Source organism: Hyla sarda, chromosome 1 (assembly GCF_029499605.1).
Source record: "Hyla sarda isolate aHylSar1 chromosome 1, aHylSar1.hap1, whole genome shotgun sequence".
In the NCBI taxonomy this organism is placed as follows: domain Eukaryota; kingdom Metazoa; phylum Chordata; class Amphibia; order Anura; family Hylidae; genus Hyla; species Hyla sarda.
This window is the reverse complement of record NC_079189.1, coordinates 317,979,749-318,000,328: the sequence shown is the minus strand read 5'-3', so window position 1 is coordinate 318,000,328 and position 20,580 is coordinate 317,979,749. Positions and strand designations below refer to the sequence as shown.

General features: G+C 49.0%; 1 protein-coding gene across 3 annotated transcripts in view; it reads right to left on the bottom strand.

Moving 5' to 3' along the window:
- SUSD1 (sushi domain containing 1) overlaps positions 1 to 20,580 on the bottom strand; it is a 165,743-nt gene that overhangs the window by 27,499 nt on the left and 117,664 nt on the right. For all 3 annotated transcript variants that reach the window (XM_056518609.1, XM_056518623.1, XM_056518618.1), the window contains one exon: positions 18,603 to 18,642. In XM_056518609.1, coding sequence (XP_056374584.1) covers positions 18,603 to 18,642 — 40 coding nt within the window. The remainder of the gene's footprint in view (positions 1 to 18,602; positions 18,643 to 20,580) is intronic.

The window sequence follows — 20,580 nt, the reverse complement described above, 5'->3', positions numbered from 1 at the left end:
TTTTAATAAATAACAAAAGAAAAATATGGCGAGCTGCCGTAACTAAAAATTATCCACCTTGGAAAAAAATAAAAAATAAATAAATAAATAAATACATTTATAAATAAATAAAAATAAATAAATTAATAAAAAATTAAATAAAATAAAATATGGCGAACTGCCGTAACTAAGAATTATCCATCTAGGAGATTCTTTTTTTTTTTTTTTTAAATAAAATAATTATGCATAACGACATATATAACAATACAACTAAAATAGCAACCTATACAACAATATATCTATATAACAAAAATAGCAACCTATATAACAATATATCTATATAACAAAAATAACAACCTACGCTAAACTATCCCATCACCCACCACACCCTCTGGACATGGGTCAAAGTCCATAGAACACAGTTTGTCCACATTTTGTCCATAACTGACCCATTCCAGACCACCACCCCCAACACCCCCACCCAACCTAAAATACACCCCACCCACCTAATTATAAACAGAACAATATATACAACAAAACAATATCAACAATACAATACACCAAAACCCCCACACGGCCCAAGTTTGGTTGCCTGCAAGCCCTTTACAATCTATCCACAGAAAACAAAACAAAAGGCTAAGGTGGCATGCATAGCCCCCCCCCCCCCCACCAGGAAGAAGGATGGCAATCCTGATAAAATTAAATTTAAATACCTTTCCCTATCAACCTCTAACCCTATCGCTATCCCTTCATGAAACTGACCCTAAACTCACCCTAACATACATACACTATCCCTAACCAAAATAAAGGCACTCTACCCAAAAGGTCTAGTACCTAGAGCACATCAAAAGAGAAACCTCTCCATAGGAGAGATGCCCTACTGGTACCAAGACTGCCATACTCCAAAGACCTGATCTTCCCAAGGTCACCGGTGATGTTCCTACAGACTTCCACCTCGGAGAGGATTTTCTGTTGGGTCGATACTAAACACCGTGCATTCCACGTGTAGTACCTAACCACTAAGCTAACTAAGAATAAAGTGCCTCGATCTCGGCCACCCAGGGTCCTGAATGCCCCATAAGCCCACTCCGGATAGGTAAGGCCGGCAAGCTGACTCCAGCCGATGGAAGCGCCCACCCGGTTGTAGACCCCTACATTAAAGGGACAATGAAGCAGGAAGTGGTCCATGCTTTCCAGCATGTCCCCGCACTCTTCTCAGGAACATCCCCGGTCATCAGAGTTCCTGTACTTCAGATTGTCCCTTACATATAGCTTCCCCTGAAAGCAGCGCCAGGCCAAGTCCCAAAACTTCTGGGGGATCCTTTTCATGTTTAAAAGATACAACCCCACCTTCAGATCCCGACCTGGGCAGTCCCTGAGCGCCAGAGGCTTCTGGAAGTGGGTCAACAGAACCCGTTTGTCAAGGAACTGCCTTGACTGGGTCCTGATCTCCCACACTCCCAGACCCCACCGACGTATCGCCTTCAGAGGGTAGCGTAAGCCGGAAGATATCCATGGGGCGTACGGAGGTCCTTCACTCGCCCTCCCCTCTCCCATTCCTGGAAGAAAGGCCGAAACCATTCCCTGCAGGAGATTACCCACGGAGGAGCCCTCTCTTTCCAGAGGTTTGCGATGTTAGCTTTCAAGAAGGTGTCCGTTAAGAACACCACCGGGTTTACCATAGATAAACCCCCTAGTCTCCTTGTGCGATACGTAACCTCCCTCTTGACTAGGTTCATCCTGTCCCCCCATAACATCTGGAAAAACAGGCTGTAGATCCTAGTGTAGTAGGCCTCTGGCAAGATACATACACTGCCCAGATAGATAAACAAGGGGAGCAGGTACGATTTGATCAGGTATACCCTTTCCCTGAGGGTCAAAGACCAACCCTTCCACTGGTCCACCTTCTGAGCGGCATCCTGGAGCTTACCATCCCAGTTTTTGGTGGGATAATCATCCTGGCCAAATGTGATGCCTAAGACTTTTGCTGATTCTTGGGGCCCTGGAAGGGTGTCCGGGAGATCAAACGTGGCATCTCCCCCTCCCAGCCGGAGACTCTCACACTTATCCCGGTTGATCTTAGACCCGGATGCCTCCGAGTAGCGGTCCACCTCCGACATCACCACATCGACCTCCTCTCTTGAGGAGACGAAAATGATGACATCATCAGCGTACGCCACCACCCTCTGGATGGCCTCCGGCTCCGCCAGACTCATCCTGACTCCCGTCAATGGTCCACGACTCACCCTCCTAAGGAAGGGATCGACCGCGAACACACATATATATATATATATATATGGGCTCGAAGGACAACCCTGACGGACTCCGGACCCCACTCCAAAGGAGCGGCCAGACCACCCGTTCACCAGTGGGATACTCTCTGCCCCTGCATACAAGACAATTAACAAAAGTACTCGGTAAGCCATATCTCAGGAGGACGGACCAGAGGTACTTGTGGTTCACCCGACCAAATGCTTTGGCCTGATCCAAAGACAGCAAGTACCCCTTCCAGAGACCTGCACTACTCCGCTCCACTGCCTCCCTGACACTAAGGACAGCTCTTAAGGTGCTGCGGCCTGGAACAGTGCAGTGCTGGGCCTCCGAAAGGAGCCGGGGTGCAAACTTCCCCAACCGATTAAACAGTATCTTGGCCAGAAGCTTCCTGTCCATATTGATAAGTGCTATGGGCCTCCAATTCTCAATCCGGCTGGGATCTTTACCCTTTGAGAGAAGAATCAGAGCTGACCTCCTCATTGACTTCGGCAGAGTGCCCGAGGAGAGACACTCATTGAATACCTCAGTCAAGAGGGGAGCTAAAGACTCCTTAAAGGTCCTGTACCACTCAGATGTTAAGCCATCTGGACCTGGCGACTTCTTAGGGGCAAGCCCTTGGATCGCCAGTCTCACTTCCTCTTCCCTGATCTCTTCTGCCAAAACGCCAAGAGAGGGGTCTCCCCCTGGCTCAGGAATGGTTTCAGCCAGGAAAGCTGACATCCTGTCTCGATCTAGATCCTTCCTCCCCAAGAGGTGCGAGTAGAAGGATCTGACGACCTCCAAGATCCCTGATCTGGACCGATTCAGAGATCCTGTACTATCAATCAGTCCTGAAATGACTTTACTACTCACTGACATCTTGCAGTTTCTGTAAGGGTCGGGCGAGCGGTACCTCCCTTAATCCCTCTCATAAACTAAAGATGCGTGCCTATCGTACTGACACCTCATCAGCAAGGACTTCACTCTGGAGATATCCTCTCGGCTACCTCCAGTCGCGACGAGAAGCTCGAGTTTCCTCCTCAGACCCTGATACAAGCGATACCTGTTCAGGGACCTGAGGCTCGAAAGCTGGTGGAAGAATCCCGCAGCCCGCTTCTTGACTATCTCCCACCACTCTGACTTACTACTACATAGGTCCAGTAAAGGTACCTGACTCTGAAGAAAATCCTCAAAGGCATGTCTCATCTCCGCTTCCTCCAGGAGGGACAAATTCAGCTTCCAATAACCTTTTCCCATCCGTGGGGTCTCTGAAACATTCAGGGAAAACAAAATCATACAGTGATCAGAGAACTCCACCTCAACCACGGACACTGCGGAAGAGACGGCTTCCTCCTTTATATAAAACCTATCTATCCTAGACCTGCGACTACCTTGATGATAGGTGAAACCCGCGTGGCCCTAGGGGCTCCGGATGTGGGCGTCCTCTAGGCGAGCTTCTCTAGCTATGCTAATCAGTGCCACACTATCGCAAGTCAGCGGACCATTGGAGCATCTCCGATCTTGAGACCTTGTGACATTATTGAAGTCCCCTCCAAAGATCACTTGCCGACTTGTAAAAAGAAAGAGCTTAATTCTCATAAAGAAATCTTTACGGCCTGCTTAGTTTGCGGGGCGTAGATGTTAATGAGCCGAAGCTCTTGTCCCTTCATGAAGACATCTAAGATCAGGCACCTCCCCATTTCTAATTCAATAACCCGCCGGCATTCAACAGGAGCGGTAAAAAGGACCGCCACCCCACTATACGGCTCAGCCGCAAGAGACCAGTGGGAGGGACCGCGCCTCCACTCTCTTCTGGCTTTTACCAGAGAGAGGCTAGATCTGACAACCTGGTCTCCTGTAAAAAGAAAATGTCGGCTTCAACATGGCCGAGAAAATCAAAGGCTGTGAATCTAGCCGTATCAGACTTTATGCTGGCACAATTAATAGATGCCAGCGTCAATGGGGTGAGTGCCGCCATACAGGGTGATTGAATTAGATGGCCTCACCCTTTATTTCTTTTTCCCCTTCTTTTTCGCCCCCTCATCCCCCGAAGAAGACGAGAGGGCTGGACCACACTTAGACCTTTTTTTGGATTCCGATTGATCCATTTGATCCCCATCTCCATCCGGCCCTGGTCTAGCACTGCCCTCCGAGGAAGGTGTCCCGACAGGACAGGGCCCAGTTCCCCCCAGAGGCCTTCCTAGGCACCCCGCCCTCACCTTCCCCCTCTAAGGAGGGGGAGGAGATGGTATCGAGGACGAGGTACCGGTTTGACAAGTCAATCAGAGGGGGGGGGCAGTCAGGCTTCCGTTTTGGACCTGGCCCGTAGTACAAGGAACAGAGGACTCTGACCTCTTCTTTCACCCCGTTTCCTTTTGCCCTTATCTTTCTTTTTAGGCCTCTCCCCACTATCCTCATCCACATTTTCATAGTGGGAGGAATCAGAAGGGTCGGCCATATTGCCATCCTCTTTGCGCAGCCTCCTGATCTCCTCATCTAGCACGTTCTCCTCCAGGGCTTCAGCAGTTACAGGGCCAGCTTCAGGAGCAGGGGCTGAAGCTACCCATTCCACCTGGGAACTCTCCAGCTCCCTACTCCTTCTACGATTTTCCTCCCGCCTTAGTTTGGCGGGGCTCTTTTTCCTCCTCACAAGCCCTGTTGCGCCCCCATCCCTGCCCATACCCTCCCCAGCTGAGGCAACTTCACAGCTCTCCTCAGCTGGAGCGGCCGCTGCATGGGCGAAGGCGCTAGGACAACTGCTAAAAGGGTGTCCGAGGACACCACACAGGTGGCACCAGATCTGCCGACAGTATGCGGCCAGATGACCCATCCCACCACACAAAGCGCACACCTGCACAGTACAGGCTGTGCTAAAGTGGGTGGGGCTGCCACACCTGTGACAGACCTTAGGCTGCCCCTGGTAGAAGACCTGAATCCTATCATGTCCAAGGAAGGCGGCTGACGGAATGTGGGCAACCGTACTGCCTGAACGCTTGAGCTTGACGGAAAACGTCCAGGCCCCAGACCAGATCCCGTGCTCATCAAAGTTTTTCTTGGGCATGTCCGTCACATTTCCATACCGACCGAGCCAGGTCATGATGTCATAAGAAGAAAGCGACTCGTTACAGGTCAAAACGGTCACTTTCTTGACAGAGTTCTGACGGGAAGTCGCCTTTACGGTAAAATCCCGCCAGCCGGGCTTGTTCTTCGCCACTTCGTAGTTTGACCAGAAGAGTTCAAGACCCTCTGGCCGAATGAAACTGATGTCAAACTCAGACGAACCGTAGGGGTGAATCAAGGCAAAGATGTCACTCGCCCTGAATTCCATCTGAAGGAGGAGCTCAACAACTTTAGCGCGAGGTGGACACGCATCCTCGCCCCTCCAAATCAGACAGACCACATTCCTATGGTTATTGTCCTGCCCGGGTGTCGGGAGAGACCAGACCACCTCCCCATTCCGCTCTCGGAAAGGCCCCAAACCGTGCCTCTCTATCCAGAAAGACAGGTCGACCTCACCCCTTCCCTCTACCTGGATCGACCTGTCACCCCTGTGTAAAGCCTCCAGGAGGCGCTGTTGCAAATGGCCCCCAGGGCCGGACAGAGACGGGGACCCCCCTGAACCCCCGGCAGTGACATTGGCATAGCTCCTAGGAGCAGTCACTACCGGGGGGGCAGCCAGACCCAGAACCAGATTCAGATCCACCTATACCACCATTCACACCACTACTCTCATCCATACCAGACTTCCCATTCATACCACTACCACTCCCACCAACATTCACTCCACTGACACTACCACAGACACTCCTCTCATCCATAACACTACTACACTCAGCATTCACACACCCTGCACTCTTGACCTGACTAATAGATTCTGGGCTGGCTGGGACTTGTAGTATTGCTGGCTTCAGAATATTCTTTTTCTCTGGCTTAGATGCTGCTGCTGGGGTCGACACCAATGGCTCCTCCTCCATGGCTGATGTTATTGTCAGAGTCTGAGGCTGCCCCACCGGGTGCACCCCAGCTCCTCCCACAATGCCAGCACCTGTATTGCCCGACTGCACAGGCTCTGCGGATGATTCTGGCAGCCGGACACTCCCCCCCTCACAGAGGAGTGCCCCACAGTGCCCGCAGAACACACTATACTTGGAGGACCGCCCCCAAGCACATGGACCTACCACTCTCCGCCACCGGCACCCGGACACTCCCCCCCCCTCACAGGGGAGTACCCTGCAGTGCCGGTAGTGCCCACAGCACTCGGGGAACCGCCCCCCGAGCACACGGCGGCATAGCTCGCCTCTGGCACTTGGACATGCCCCCCGCCACCCTGGGGCGGTCCTGTAGTGCCAGAGCTGCCCACCATGAGCCCATCCTGCCCCTCCCTACCGGCATGATGGGTGGGCTTCACTTCTATTGCGTCCACAGCCTTTACTGACGCCATGCTGTACCCCCCATACTGGCTCCGCTCCACCACAGAAACGGGGTCTGGCAGTCTGGGGGGCCCAGCAGCCTGAACCAGCTTTGCAGCTGGCCCAGACTGCTGGAAAGGAACAAAGACATACTGCACAGTTTCCTGGATCTTATATTTCTTAGCCCTATGCTTCACTGCCACATCCTCAAATGGGTCTTCTCCAAAAGTGAAATTCTGGAGGTGAGCTGGGGACTCCTGTAACACTATAGCCCTCAGCAATCCCCCAGCCTCACTCTCCGCATCATCCTCATCACTATCAGTCAGTGGAAGTGCCACCTGTGCCGGCTCAATGTAGCTGTCCTGGGTGGTATGGGCTACAGGCACAGCATCTTCCTGCACAACTGCACTTTCCACCACCTTCTCCTCTTCCTCACCACCATCCTCACTTTCTTCACCGCCACTACTCTCCTCATCATCCACCTCCACCTTACCTGGGGATTTCGTGGCGGCAAACCGATTCTCCTTCATCAGCTTCTCCTGGAAGAGACCGCTCCATTCAACGATTTCTGCCCTCCGGTCCTCTAGGTTCACAATTTTGCTTTTCAGCGCCGAGATCCTTTTCTTTATTTCTGGACGGTTCTTTTTGGACCCCGTATTTGCCAGATTCTGAGACACCCGTAGATCCTCTCTGGCCATCCTCAGCTCCTTTTCGCACTGGTCGTACTCTGCAAACCTTGCGGCAATGCGAGAGCAGTAGGTCGCGCTGGATTCTTTGGGCGCTCTCTCAGCCCACAACTCAATGCTCTTCCCCTTTGCCTTCCTTCCACCAGATCTCTGGCTGGCACCCATTGCCGGAGGAGCAGAGCCTGCATTGCTGCAAACTCTGCTAGATCTTCTTCCACCGGCCAGAACATTGGCTGTTGCAGTTTTCTCTCCACTCCCCGCCAGCCTGGAAGAACGAGGAGTGGAGGCCCGAGACTCCATGCAGGGAGGCTCTCCCGAGGAGCCTGCCACGCTCCTGGGAAATGCTGATGTAACACCTGCTGCTTTGCCTCTGGAAGTCTGGAGGAGCTCAGAAAGGGACACACCCGCTCGCTGCACACACTGAACTTCTCTGGACTACAGGAAGTGCTCTCTGCTGACACCTCTGTCCATGTTTGGAACTGTCCAGAGCAGGAGAGGTTTTCTATGGAAATATGCTTCTAACCTGGACAGTTCCTGACACAGACAGGGGTTTCAGTAGAGAGTACTGGGGTCAGACAGAAAAGAACTACACAATTTTATCTGTAGTATACAGAAGCTGATAAGTACTGGAAGGCTTCAGATTTTGAAATAGAAGTAATTTACAAATCAGTTTAACTTTCTGGCACCGGTTGATTTGAAAACATTTGTTTTTCATCCATTTTCACTTGAGTTCCACTTTATCTACCTGTAATGTTGAAGACTGTGACTCCCTGGTGGGAAAAACACAAAAAACGAAATTGCTTGTTGTCCCTGTATGGCCATTTTATTTTGAGTGAAGCAAAAGGTTTCTATGACAGTTTCCCTTGAAGCCAGACTTTCCGGACAGTGTTCTAAAAGTGTATACCCTGCCTCTACCCAGTGCCCGCAGGTAACCCTTCCCATCACAAGACCGCAATGTCAAGTATCTTCCACAGATACAGTTTATAGTTACATAGTTCATAAGCCGTCTTTTTTTCTAAACTATATAACTCTACTTCTGATTATCTTGTTGGGTACTGTAGTACTGTTCTAATCTGTACCAAACAAAATATCTGTAGCCAAAAGCTGAAGACCCATCATAGGTTTTATGTGAATAATAATCCCATTAATAATGTTGCTTGAAACTTCCCCTAAATATTATTTCATGTAGTCCTCTGTTCAGGGGCGGACTGACAGGCCGGTCCAATCGGACCTCGTCCGAAGGTCCGCTTGGAAAAGGGCACGCTGTCCGCCGCCTGTCATGAAATCTTAAAAAAAAAATTTTTTTTTTGAATAGCCGTGCCCACTGTGCTTAAGCCACGCCCCCTCCGCTTAAGCCACGCCCATTCACGTCTCAGCGCGGTTCACAGGAGTATGCTGGCCCTGCCTGTCCTGAGTGTAAGGGGGGCCCTGCCTGTCCTCAATGTAAGGGGGGCCCTGCCTGTCCTCAGTGTAAGGGGGGCCCTGCCTGTCCTCAGTGTAAGGGGGGCCCTGCCTGTCCTCAGTGTAAGGGGGGCCCTGCCTGTCCTCATTCTAAGGGGGGCCCGGCCTGTCCTCAGTCTAAGGGGGTCCCTGCCTGTCCTCAGTGTAAGGGGGGCCCTGCCTGTCCTCAGTGTAAGGGGGGCCCTGCCTGTCCTCAGTGTAGGGGGGGCCCTGCCTGTCCTCAGTGTAGGGGGGGCCCTGCCTGTCCTAAGTGTAAGGGGGGCCCTGCCTGTCCTCAGTGTAAGGGGAGCCCTGCTTGTCCTCAGTGTACAGAGCCCTGCTTGTCCTCAGTGTACAGAGCCCTGCTTGTCCTCAGTGTACAGAGCCCTGCTTGTCCTCAGTGTACAGAGCCCTGCTTGTCCTCAGTGTACAGAGCCCTGCTTGTCCTCAGTGTACAGAGCCCTGCTTGTCCTCAGTGTACAGAGCCCTGCTTGTCCTCAGTGTACAGAGCCCTGCTTGTCCTGACTGCACAGAGCCCTGCTTGTCCTCAGTGCACAGAGCCCTGCTTATCCTCAGTGCACAGAGCCCTGCTTGTCCTCAGTGCACAGAGCCCTGCTTGTCCTCACTGCACAGAGCCTTGCTTGTCCTCAATGTACAGAGCCCTGCTTATACTCACTGCACAGAGCCCTGCTTGTCCTCACTGCACAGAGTCCTGCTTGTCCTCAGTGTACAGAGCCCTGCTTGTCCTCAGTGTACAGAGCCCTGCTTGTCCTCAGTGTACAGAGCCCTGCTTGTCCTCAGTGTACAGAGCCCTGCTTGTCCTCAGTGTACAGAGCCCTGCTTGTCCTCAGTGCACAGAGCCCTGCTTATCCTCAGTGCACAGAGCCCTGCTTGTCCTCAGTGCACAGAGCCCTGCTTGTCCTCACTGCACAGAGTCCTGCTTGTCCTCAATGCACAGAGCCCTGCTTGTCCTCAATGCACAGAGCCCTGCTTGTCCTCAATGCACAGAGCCCTGCTTGTCCTCAATGCACAGAGCCCTGCTTGTCCTCAGTTCACAGAGCCCTGCTTGTCCTAAGTGCACAGAAACCTACTTGTCCTCATTGCACAGAACTCTGCTTGTCCTCACTGCACAGAGCCCTGCTTGTCCTTAGTGCACAGAACCCTGCTTGTCCTGACTGCACAGAGCCCTGCTTGTCCTCAGTGCACAGAGCCCTGCTTATCCTCACTGCACAGAGCCCTGTTTGTCCTCAGTGCACAGAGCCCTGCTTGTCCTCACTGCACAGAGCCTTGCTTGTCCTCAATGTACACAGCCCTGCTTATCCTCACTGCACAGAGCCCTGCTTGTCCTCACTGCACAGAGCCCTGCTTGTCCTCACTGCACAGAGTCCTGCTTGTCCTCAATGCACAGAACCCTGCTTGTCCTCAGTGTACAGAACCCTGCTTGTCCTCAGTGTACAGAACCCTGCTTGTCCTCAGTGTACAGAACCCTGCTTGTCCTCAGTGCACAGAGCACTGCTTGTCCCGCTTACACAGAGCCCTGCTTGTCCTCAGTGTACAGAACCCTGCTTGTCCTCAGTGCACAGAGCATTGCTTGTCCCTCTTACACAGAGACACACAGACAATAGCTGCAGGGGCAAAAATATACAAATTTTTTAGCCAATGTATATTACAAATATACATATAATGGTATCATCTACATTATATAAATAGTTCTTGGTAACTAGCTGTCATGCTTTTCATAATTTGGTCAAATGCAACAATATCAATCTCCGGTTTTGACAATAAGTCTTGATTACAGTTGAGTGAGCAAAGCCCCCCTAACCCGGATTCGATCAGAACTTCGGGGGAGTTTGCAGCTTGCCCAACTTTCGAACATTGCCAGGTTTGACGTGCGGGAACCTGGCAATGTAGGGGCTGAGCTGTGCACGCTGTAGACAGCTGTGGGTACAGCTCATGCTTTAAACCGTTGCTGAGCTAAGAGCTTTGCACTCAGCCCAGCAAGGAGTTAGGGCTAATGGGGAAGATTTATCAAAACCCGTCCAGAGGAATAGTTGCTGAGTTGCCCATAGCAACCAATCAGATTGATTCTTTCATATTTTAAAGGCCTTTTTAAAAATGAAAAAGCTATCTGGTTGCTATGGGCAACTCAGCAACTTTTCCTATGGACGGGTTTTGATAAATCTTCCACACTGTCTCTAAAAACAACTTTTGACATATCAAAAGTTGTTTATCGCATTGGGTCTCACTTGGGAGACCGCTGTGATCCTTAATTACAGGCTGGGGAAGCAGACGGCATTGTACTTGCTCCTCAGCTGTCTGGGAATGATGGGAGTTGTAGTTAAGCAACAGCACGCCTCCAGCTACAACTACAACTACCATCATGCCACGTGCAGAAATGTCTGAAATTTTAAAATGTAATTAATTTTTGTCACATCACATCCCAGAAAGAAAAGATAAAAAATGTGATCAATAAATCCCATCTACCCAAGATCACAGTGCAAACAATTACCCCTCCCACAGCTCCAACATTTTTAAGGATCCAGATTTTAAAGGAGTAGTCCGGCTTATAAAAATGTGTTTTCTATCCAAAGGATAGTGTATAAGTGTCAAATCATGGAAGGTCCTGCCACTGGGAATTCCCCCCCCCCTCCCCCCCTTCCCCCACGATCTCCTGGATTCTCCTCCTGCATGGAGCTGTGTTGACCACCGCGCGAAGCGGTGGTCATCACGCCCCCTCAATGCATCTCTATATGAGATAGCCAGAGATACCCAAGTACAGTGCTTCGATTCTCCCATAAAGATGAATGGAGGGTGCATGCTGACCCCCTGCTCCGTGCACGAGGAGAGCTGGGGCACCAGACAAGAGATCAAGGGGGCTTGCAGCAGTCGGTCTCCCCGCGATCTGAAACTTACCCTCATTTTTCTAAGCTGGATAACCCCTTTAAAGAGTACCTGTCATCAACTAAACTTTCCCTGATCCCCCTACCCATCTGTCCCTTACTCTAACTATGCCTATCCCTGTGTTTATTGAGGTTTAAAATGCTGTGGAAATACCTTTTTTTATCCCTCTTCATTAGCTCAGGAGCACTGTCTTTCTGAGGGGTGGAAGGAGGCGGGTCCCGGCAGGTATGATGTCACATGAAGCCTGGCCGGGACTCTGCTTCTGCCAGTATTCCTGTATGCTGCTCTCCCTCTGCAGCAGTGTTTCCCAACCAGGGTACCCCCAGCTGTTGCAAAACTACAACTCCCAGCATGCCCAGACAGCCAACAACTGTCTGGGCATGCTGGGAGTTGTAGTTTTGTCACAGCTGGAGGCACCCTGGTTGGGAAACACTGCTCTGCAGTGTGCATACAGACTAAGTACAGGGGAGGGATGGCAGCCTCTGTCTCTCTCTCTCCTGTGTCTCTGTGCACTAAAAAGTCAATGCTGAGAACCAGGGGCGGTGGGGCAGTAATTAAGATGATTGTCGGGGGGGGGGGGGGGGGGGGCACAGAGCAGGGAGTGCAGTGAGATAATACAATGTATAAGATAACGTGTGGTGAGGGGCAAGGAGAACACAGAGCAGAGGGGAGGGGGAGGTGACTGGCCTCTGTTATATGAGAGGCATGAGCAGGCTTGTAGCTCACAGTTCTTTTCCAGGCTGGGAGCGAGTCCTGAGCTGAGAGTACTGAACTTCCTGTGGAAGGACCAGAGCCCTTTCAGCATTAGTCCTAAAAGCTGTACACTTACTATGAAAAGCATAGGAAGCTGCCTGCAGACCAGGCATAGAAGAGAGACCCCCAAGTGGCCAAAAGTATAAAATGAAAAAACTGGTATAAATATTAATATTTTTTAATGAAGATATATTACAATATGTCTTCATTAATGATTATGAACAACATATTAAAAGTTTTTGTTGATGACAGGTACTCTTTAAGGGTCAGAAGGGTCAACACATTTTAGTTTTTGGTAGTAATACATACCAAAAACCATATCAATTGGGTATCGCAGCAATCATGCTGACCACAAGAATAAAGATGATGGGGGGCATTTACTAATCTTTTACTATGTAGTCTGGTTTTTACCCTGTTTTTTTCTACTTCATTTTTGACTATGTGCGACAAATTTACTAAATTGCTGCACGGCATTAATAAATTTGGCACACATAGGCAAAAGTGGGAAATTTACTTCATGTAGTAGAAAAAATAGTCTGTTCCTTTTTCCTGCTGTCTGAATTGGTTTGGCTGCTGGTTTCCTTCTGGATCTTTTGTTTTTGAGGTTTTTTTTAGCTTTTTCACCACATCTAAATAATTCAATAACTACAGTGGTCCCTCAAGTTACAATATTAATTGGTTCCAGGAAAACCATTGTAAGTTGAAACCATTGTATGTTGAGACCATAACTCTATGGAAACGTGGTAATTGGTTCTAAAGGCACCAAAATGTCATCCAAAATAGGAAAAAGTGACAAAGAAAAATAAGTAGATAACTAATATAGATAAAGCAAATCCTTACATATAAAAGTAATAAAGATCTGCTGGGAGCTGTAAATTACTGTCTATGTCAGTGTTTCCCAAGCAGGGAGCCTCCAGCTGTTGCAAAACTATAACTCCCAGCATGCCTGGACAGCCAAAGGCTGTCCGGGCATGCTGGGAGTTGTAGTTTTGCAAAAGATGGGGCCACCCTGCTTGGGAAACACTGTCTATGTAGAGGACAGGAGCTTCTTCAGGGGTCCTGTACAGTACAGGAAATGTCCCAAACAAGTAATGGAGTCGCCCTCACCTGGTGTCCAAAAGAGCATCTAACCCTGATACAGGTAAAGTGTACAGAACATGTAATACCAGACACCAGTCAGTGCATACACTTCAGTAATACAGGGGTTTTACCAGTGAATGCCCATTTTGATTGGTTGGTTCTTCCAGCCATTGACACGTTTTACAGATCTGGACTGTCTGTAGCATTGTATGTTGAGTCTGGTTTCAACTTACGATGGTCCAGAAAAGACCATTGTATGTTGAAACTATTGTATGTTGAGGCCATTGTAAGTTGAGGGATCACTGTAAATTGTAGTTATGGCTCAGAAGTGGTAAACGGCGTTTAGTGTGTGTGTTTATTACATTTTTTTAACACAGTTTTTTTCTCCCTAAATGTACTTACACTTTTTTTTTTTTTTGGTTACTTCTTCTACAGATCTGTGTATCCTGTGGACTCCTTCGGATTCGGTGGACTACTTCGATGACCAGCGTTTTTCTTTGCTTGATGTTAATAAAATGGTTAACGAGGGCTTGTGGGGGAGTGTTTTTTGTAATAAATTTTTTTTAAACCTGTTGTTTTTTATTTTTATTTTACTTTACTAAACAGGCTTAGTAGTGGAAGCTGTCTTATAGACTGAGTCCATTACTAAGCCGGGCTTAGCGATAGCCACAAAAACAGCTAGCGCTAACCCCCAATTATTACCCCGGTACCCAACACCACAGGGGTGCCGGGAAGAGCCGGTACCAACAGGCCCGGAGCGTCAAAAATGGCGCTCCTGGGCCTAGGCGGTAACAGGCTGGCGTTATTTAGGTTGGGGAGGGCCAGTAACAATGGTCCTCGCCCACCCTGGGAACGTCAGGCTGTTACTGTTTGGTTGGTATTTGGTTGAGAATAAAAATAGGGGGACCCTATGCGTTTTTTTAATATATTTAATTATTTATTTTAAAAAAAAACGCATAGGGTCCCCCTTATTTTCATTCTCAGCCAAATACCAATCAAACAGTAACAGCCTGACGTTCCCAGGGTGGGCGAGGACCATTGTTACTGGCCCTCCCCAGCCTAAATAACGCCAGCCTGTTACCGCTTAGGCCCAGGAGCGCCATTTTTGACGCTCCAGGCCTGTTGGTACCGGCTCTTCCCGGCACCCCTGTGGCGTTGGGTACCGGGGTAATAATAGGGGGTTAGCGCTAGCTGTTTTTGTGGCTAGCGCTAAGCCCAGGTTAGTAATGGACTCTGTCTATAAGACAGCTTCCACTACTAAGCCTGTCTAGTAAAGTAAGAAAAAAACACAACAGGTTTTAAAAAAATTTTATTACAAAAAACACTCCCCCACAAGCCCTCGTTAACCATTTTATTAAAATCAAACAAAGAAAAACGCTGGTCATCGAAGTAGTCCACCGAATCCGAAGGAGTCCACAGGATACACGGATCTGAAATGAGAAGAAAAAAAAATAAATGGGTTAGTACATTTATTATCACCTGCTCACACATCTCCCGCCCCGCACGACTACAACTGCCAGCATGCCCTTACAGTAAGGACATGCTGGGAGTTGTAGTTGTGTGGTGCAGGAGATGTGTGGGCAAGTGACAAGCTTGTCCCCTGCCCCCAGCTGCAGGACTACAACTCCCAGCATGCCCTTACAGTAAGGTGGGGCGGAGGCCGGGCACAGTGTTTCCCAACCTGGGACTTGTAGTTTTGCAACATCTGGAGGCACCCTGGTTGGGAAACACTGTTTTAGGCCAGTGTTTCCCAACCAGGGTGCCTCCAGATGTTGCAAAACTACAAGCCCCAGCATACCTGGACAGTCAAAAGCTGTCTAGGCATGCTGGGAGTTGTAGTTTTGCAACATCTGGAGGCAACCTGGCTGGGAAACACTGGCCTAAAACAGTGTTTCCCAACCAAGGTGCCTCCAGATGTTGCAAAACTACAAGTCCCAGCATGCCTGGACAGTCAAAGGCTGTCTAGGCATGCTGGGAGTTGTAGTTTTGCAACATCTGGAGGCAACCTGGCTGGGAAACACTGGCCTAAAACAGTGTTTCCCAACCAGGATGCCTCCAGATGTTGCAAACTACAAGTCCCAGCATGCCTGGACAGTCAAAGGCTGTCTAGGCATGCTGGGAGTTGTAGTTTTGCAACATCTGGAGGCAACCTGGCTGGGAAACACTGGCCTAAAACTGTTTCCCAACCAGGGTGCCTCCAGATGTTGCAAAACTACAAGTCCCAGCATGCCTGGACAGTCAAAGGCTGTCTAGGCATGCTGGGAGTTGTAGTTTTGCAACATCTGGAGGCAACCTGGCTGGGAAACACTGGCCTAAAACTGTTTCCCAACCAGGGTGCCTCCAGATGTTGCAAAACTACAAGTCCCAGCATGCCTGGACAGTCAAAGGCTGTCTAGGCATGCTGGGAGTTGTAGTTTTGCAACATCTGGAGGCAACCTGGCTGGGAAACACTGGCCTAAAACAGTGTTTCCCAACCAGGGTGCCTCCAGATGTTGCAAAACTACAAGCCCCAGCATGCCTGGACAGTCAAAGGCTGTCCAGGCATGCTGGGAGTTGTAGTCTTGCAACATCTGGAGGCACCATGGTTGGGAAACACTGGCCTAAAACAGTGTTTTCCAACCAGGGTGCCTCCAGATGTTGCAAAACTACAAGTCCCAGCATGCCTGGACAGTCAAAGGCTGTCTAGGCATGCTGGGAGTTGTAGTTTTGCAACATCTGGAGGCAACCTGGCTGGGAAACACTGGCCTAAAACTGTTTCCCAACCAGGGTGCCTCCAGATGTTGCAAAACTACAAGTCCCAGCATGCCTGGACAGTCAAAGGCTGTCTAGGCATGCTGGGAGTTGTAGTTTTGCAACATCTGGAGGCAACCTGGCTGGGAAACACTGGCCTAAAACAGTGTTTCCCAACCAGGGTGCCTCCAGATGTTGCAAAACTACAAGCCCCAGCATGCCTGGACAGTCAAAGGCTGTCCAGGCATGCTGGGAGTTGTAGTCTTGCAACATCTGGAGGCACCCTGGTTTGGAAACACTGGCCTAAAACAGTGTTTCCCAACCAGGGTGCCTCCAGATGTTGCAAGACTACAACTCCCAGCATGCCTAGACAGCCTTTGGCTGTCCAGGCATGCTGGGAGTTGTAGTCTTGCAACATCTGGAGGCACTCTGGTTGGGAAACACTGTTTTAGGCCAGTGTTTCCCAACTGTTTTAGGCCAGTGTTTCCCAACCAGGGTGCCTCCAGCTGTTGCTAAACTACAACTCCCAGCATGCCTGGACAGCCAAAGGCTGTCCAGGCATGCTGGGAGTTGTAGTCTTGCAACAACTGGAGGCACCCTGGTTGGGAAGCCTGCGCAACTTACCGGCTTCCGTAGGATCCAGCGCTGCACGACACTGCCGCGCGACAGTCTCTGACAGCGATCGTCGCTGGAGCCTCGGAAGGGTAAGTGAACTTCTTCGCCGGTCCCCTTCAGCTGTTTAGTTTTGCAACAGCTGGAGGACTACAGTTTACAGACCACAAACCAGTGGTCTGCAAACTGTGGCCCTCCAGCTGTTGCAAAACTACAACTCCCAGCATGCCTGGACAGCCAATGGCTGTCCAGGCATGCTGGGAGTTGTAGTCTTGCAACATCTGGAGTCACCCTGGTTGGGAAACACTGTTTTAGGCCAGTGTTTCCCAACAAGGGTGCCTCCAGCTGTTGCAAAACTACAACTCCCAGCATGCCCGGACAGCCAATGGCTGTCCAGGCATGCTGGGAGTTGTAGTCTTGCAACATCTGGAGGCACCCTGGTTGGGAAACACTGTTTTAGGCCAGTGTTTCCCAACAAGGGTGCCTCCAGCTGTTGCAAAACTACAACTCCCAGCATGGCCGGACAGCCAAAGGGTGTCCAGGCATGCTGGGAGTTGTAGTCTTGCAACATTTGGAGGCACCCTGGTTGGGAAGCTTGCGCAACTTACCGGCTTCCGTACGATCCAGCGCTGCACGACAGTGCCGCGCGACAGTGCCGCGCGACGATCTCCGTCAGCGATCGTCGCTGGAGCCTCGGAAGGGTAACTGAACTTCTTTGCTGTTTAGTTTTGCAACAGCTGGAGGACTACAGTTTACAGACCACACACCAGTGGTCTGCAAACTGTGGCCCTCCAGCTGTTGCAAAACTACAACACCCAGCATGCCCTGACAGCCAAAGCCTATGGCTCTCAGGGCAGGAGCCCGGGCTGACATTACAGTGCAGCCGCCTGGGCTCCTCATACGGTCTCCCCGCTACCCCCCTTGTCTCCCGCCCGGGCTCCTCATACGGCCTCCCCGCTACCACCCCCTAGCCCCCCCACCCCGCTTGTCTCCCGCCCGCGCCGCTCAGCTCCCGCTGCTACAAGACTACAACTCCCAGCATGCCCTCACTGTAAGGGCATGCTGGGACTTGTAGTCTTGCAACAGCAGACAGATGGGAGTTGTGTGGCACTGGCAGGTGAGAGGGGGGGGATATAAATCACTGCAGTGTCCCGGTAGCGCAGTGAGGGTAGCGGGGAGAAAGTATGTCGGAGCCCGGGCGGCAGGAGCTTTTCCTGCTCCATGTTGGAGCTGGAGTAAATTTAGTCAATTTTTATGGCCGTTGCGACAGTTTATTGCGCAACTGCGACTGTCTCAGTTAATAAATTCCTGACCACTGCAAGTAAAAACTGAAAACTTGCGTAAATTAAGCGGGAATTTTTTTTTTGACTTTCTAGCCACAATTTATAGGGTAGGCGCAATTGCGACAATTTTGCGCCAAAAATAGTCAGAAAAAAATGACTAAACCCCTTAGTAAATGCCCCCCGATGTGATGTTGTGATGGTATAAAGGAAAACCCATTATAATTTGCAGAATTTTTATTTATTTATTTTTTTGTTATTTTTTTTTATTTCACATATCATTTTCTTTTGTGTTCCACTTTACATTTTTATGATAAAATGATGGATGCTATTTAAAAAAAATTGGACACACAAAAACAAACCATCATATAGTTCTTAACATGGAAAAGCTGAAGGCCAAAAAAATTGCTTGGCTGTTTAGGGGTTAATGACAGATAGACCTTGTTTGTGTAGAATGTGCATTTTCTCATTATTCTTACCTTTAACTTGGGCCATAACCGTACATGATTGTGTTCTTATCTGAAAAAAACAAAACAAATGCATTGTCAGAAAACCTCTTATTTTTTTAAATAAATGGTAAGGATAGGTCATTAATATTAAATCCCTTAAAGAGACCTTGGCTATTATTGTAGCCAAAAAGCTTTCTAGCTATTCTGTAGAATGACTGGGCCACGTGCAGATCGCGCTGACTGACACATGATTTAGAAAACCATTTCTTTGTCATTGCAATGTTTTGATCCTGTCTGCAGCAGGCGCCACCAAAATTCATCTACCAAACTATCGCAGTGTGAACGGTATAGCAGAATCCCTTTGAAAATGGGACTCTGGGACAGGGAAATGGGACTCTGGAATGGAAATTAAGCAGTGTGGACGGGCCAGTATAAAACAAAAACACAGCCAGACAAAAAGTGTGTAGCCTTTGATAGGTTATTCATGAGAAAATCTGAAAGTAAGGGAGGTGTTTTATTGTCACTATAAGGGTACGTTCACACGCGCGGATTTTCAGTGGATTTTACGCTGCAGATCCGCTGGTGAAGGCCCCGCTCTATGCTGGCTTTACATGTGCCTGCTGGTAGCGGGGCACACTGCAATGTGCGAGTCGCAGTATACTCGCACATCGTGGGAGCTCTCTGCCTAGCTCAGAGCAGGGAGAGCGGCCGCGATGTGCGAGTACGCCGCAAACATTGCTGCAGTGTGTCTGCTCGTAGCGACGTATTGCCGCTACCAGCAGGCACATGTAAAGCCAGCATAGAGCGGGGCCTTCACCAGCGGATCCGCAGCTAAATACGCTACTAAAATCCGCGCGTATGAACGTACCCTTATATGGTGTTGTCTGTCAGTCAACTTCCTGGGTCCCATTACAAGTAGGGAGGTGTCACAAGCAGAAAATCTACAACAGTTAGAACCCATTCACACTATGTATTTTCTTCTTGAAAATTCCGGCAGCCTCCTATTGTTTTCAGAGGAATTCTGCTGCATAATTCATACTAAAGAATTTCCTAGTGCTGTCTGGTTCTGCTGGAACCTATTCCTCACTTAGAGGCTAATTTATCAAAATCTGTGCAGAGAAAATGTTGACCAGTAGCCCATAGCAACCAATCAGATTACTTCTTTCATTTTTAAAAAGGTCTCTGAAAACTATCAGAAACAATCCGATTGGTTGCTATGGGCAACTGGTAAACTTTTCCTCTTTACAGGTTTTGTAAAATATCTCCCTTAGTCTCTGCCCGGAATATCACTGGGCGGAGATTACATAGTGTGAATGAGACCTTACAGTAGCAGTGAAAACATAAAAAAAAAATCTCATTTACATAGATAAAAGCTAAAATTAAAAAAATGGGCAAAAATGTACATGCAGGGAAGATTTCAATTATGCAGCATGCCAATGTTACTTTAAATGTAAATTACATTATCTGCACCGAAATCCGCAAAACACAGTCCATAGCAAAATCCATACAATTTGGTGTGGATTTTCTGCTACAGCTTTCATTGTGATCTGTAGATCATGTGCTCTTAGAAAATCTGCAGCATTTATGGTGTATGTAGTCATACCCTAAGATTAAAATGGTACTCCACTGGAAAAAAAATGTTTCCACTCAACTGGTGCAAGAAAGTTAAACAGATTTGTAAATTACTTCTATTTAAAAATCTTAACCCTTCCAGTACTTATCAGTTGCTGTATGTTCCAGAGTGGGAGCAAATCCCCATAGAAAACCTATCCTACTCCGGACAGTTCCTAAAATGGACAGAGGGGTCAGCAGAGAGCACTGTGGTCAGACAGAAAGGAAATTCAAAAAGAAAAGAACTTCCTCTGTAGTATACAGCAGCTGATAAGTACTGGAATGATTAAGATTTTTAAATAAAAGTAATTTACAAATCTGTTTAGCTTTCTGCCACCAGTTGATTTAAAAAATATATATATATTTTTTTTCCAGGGGAGTACCCCTTTAAATAACA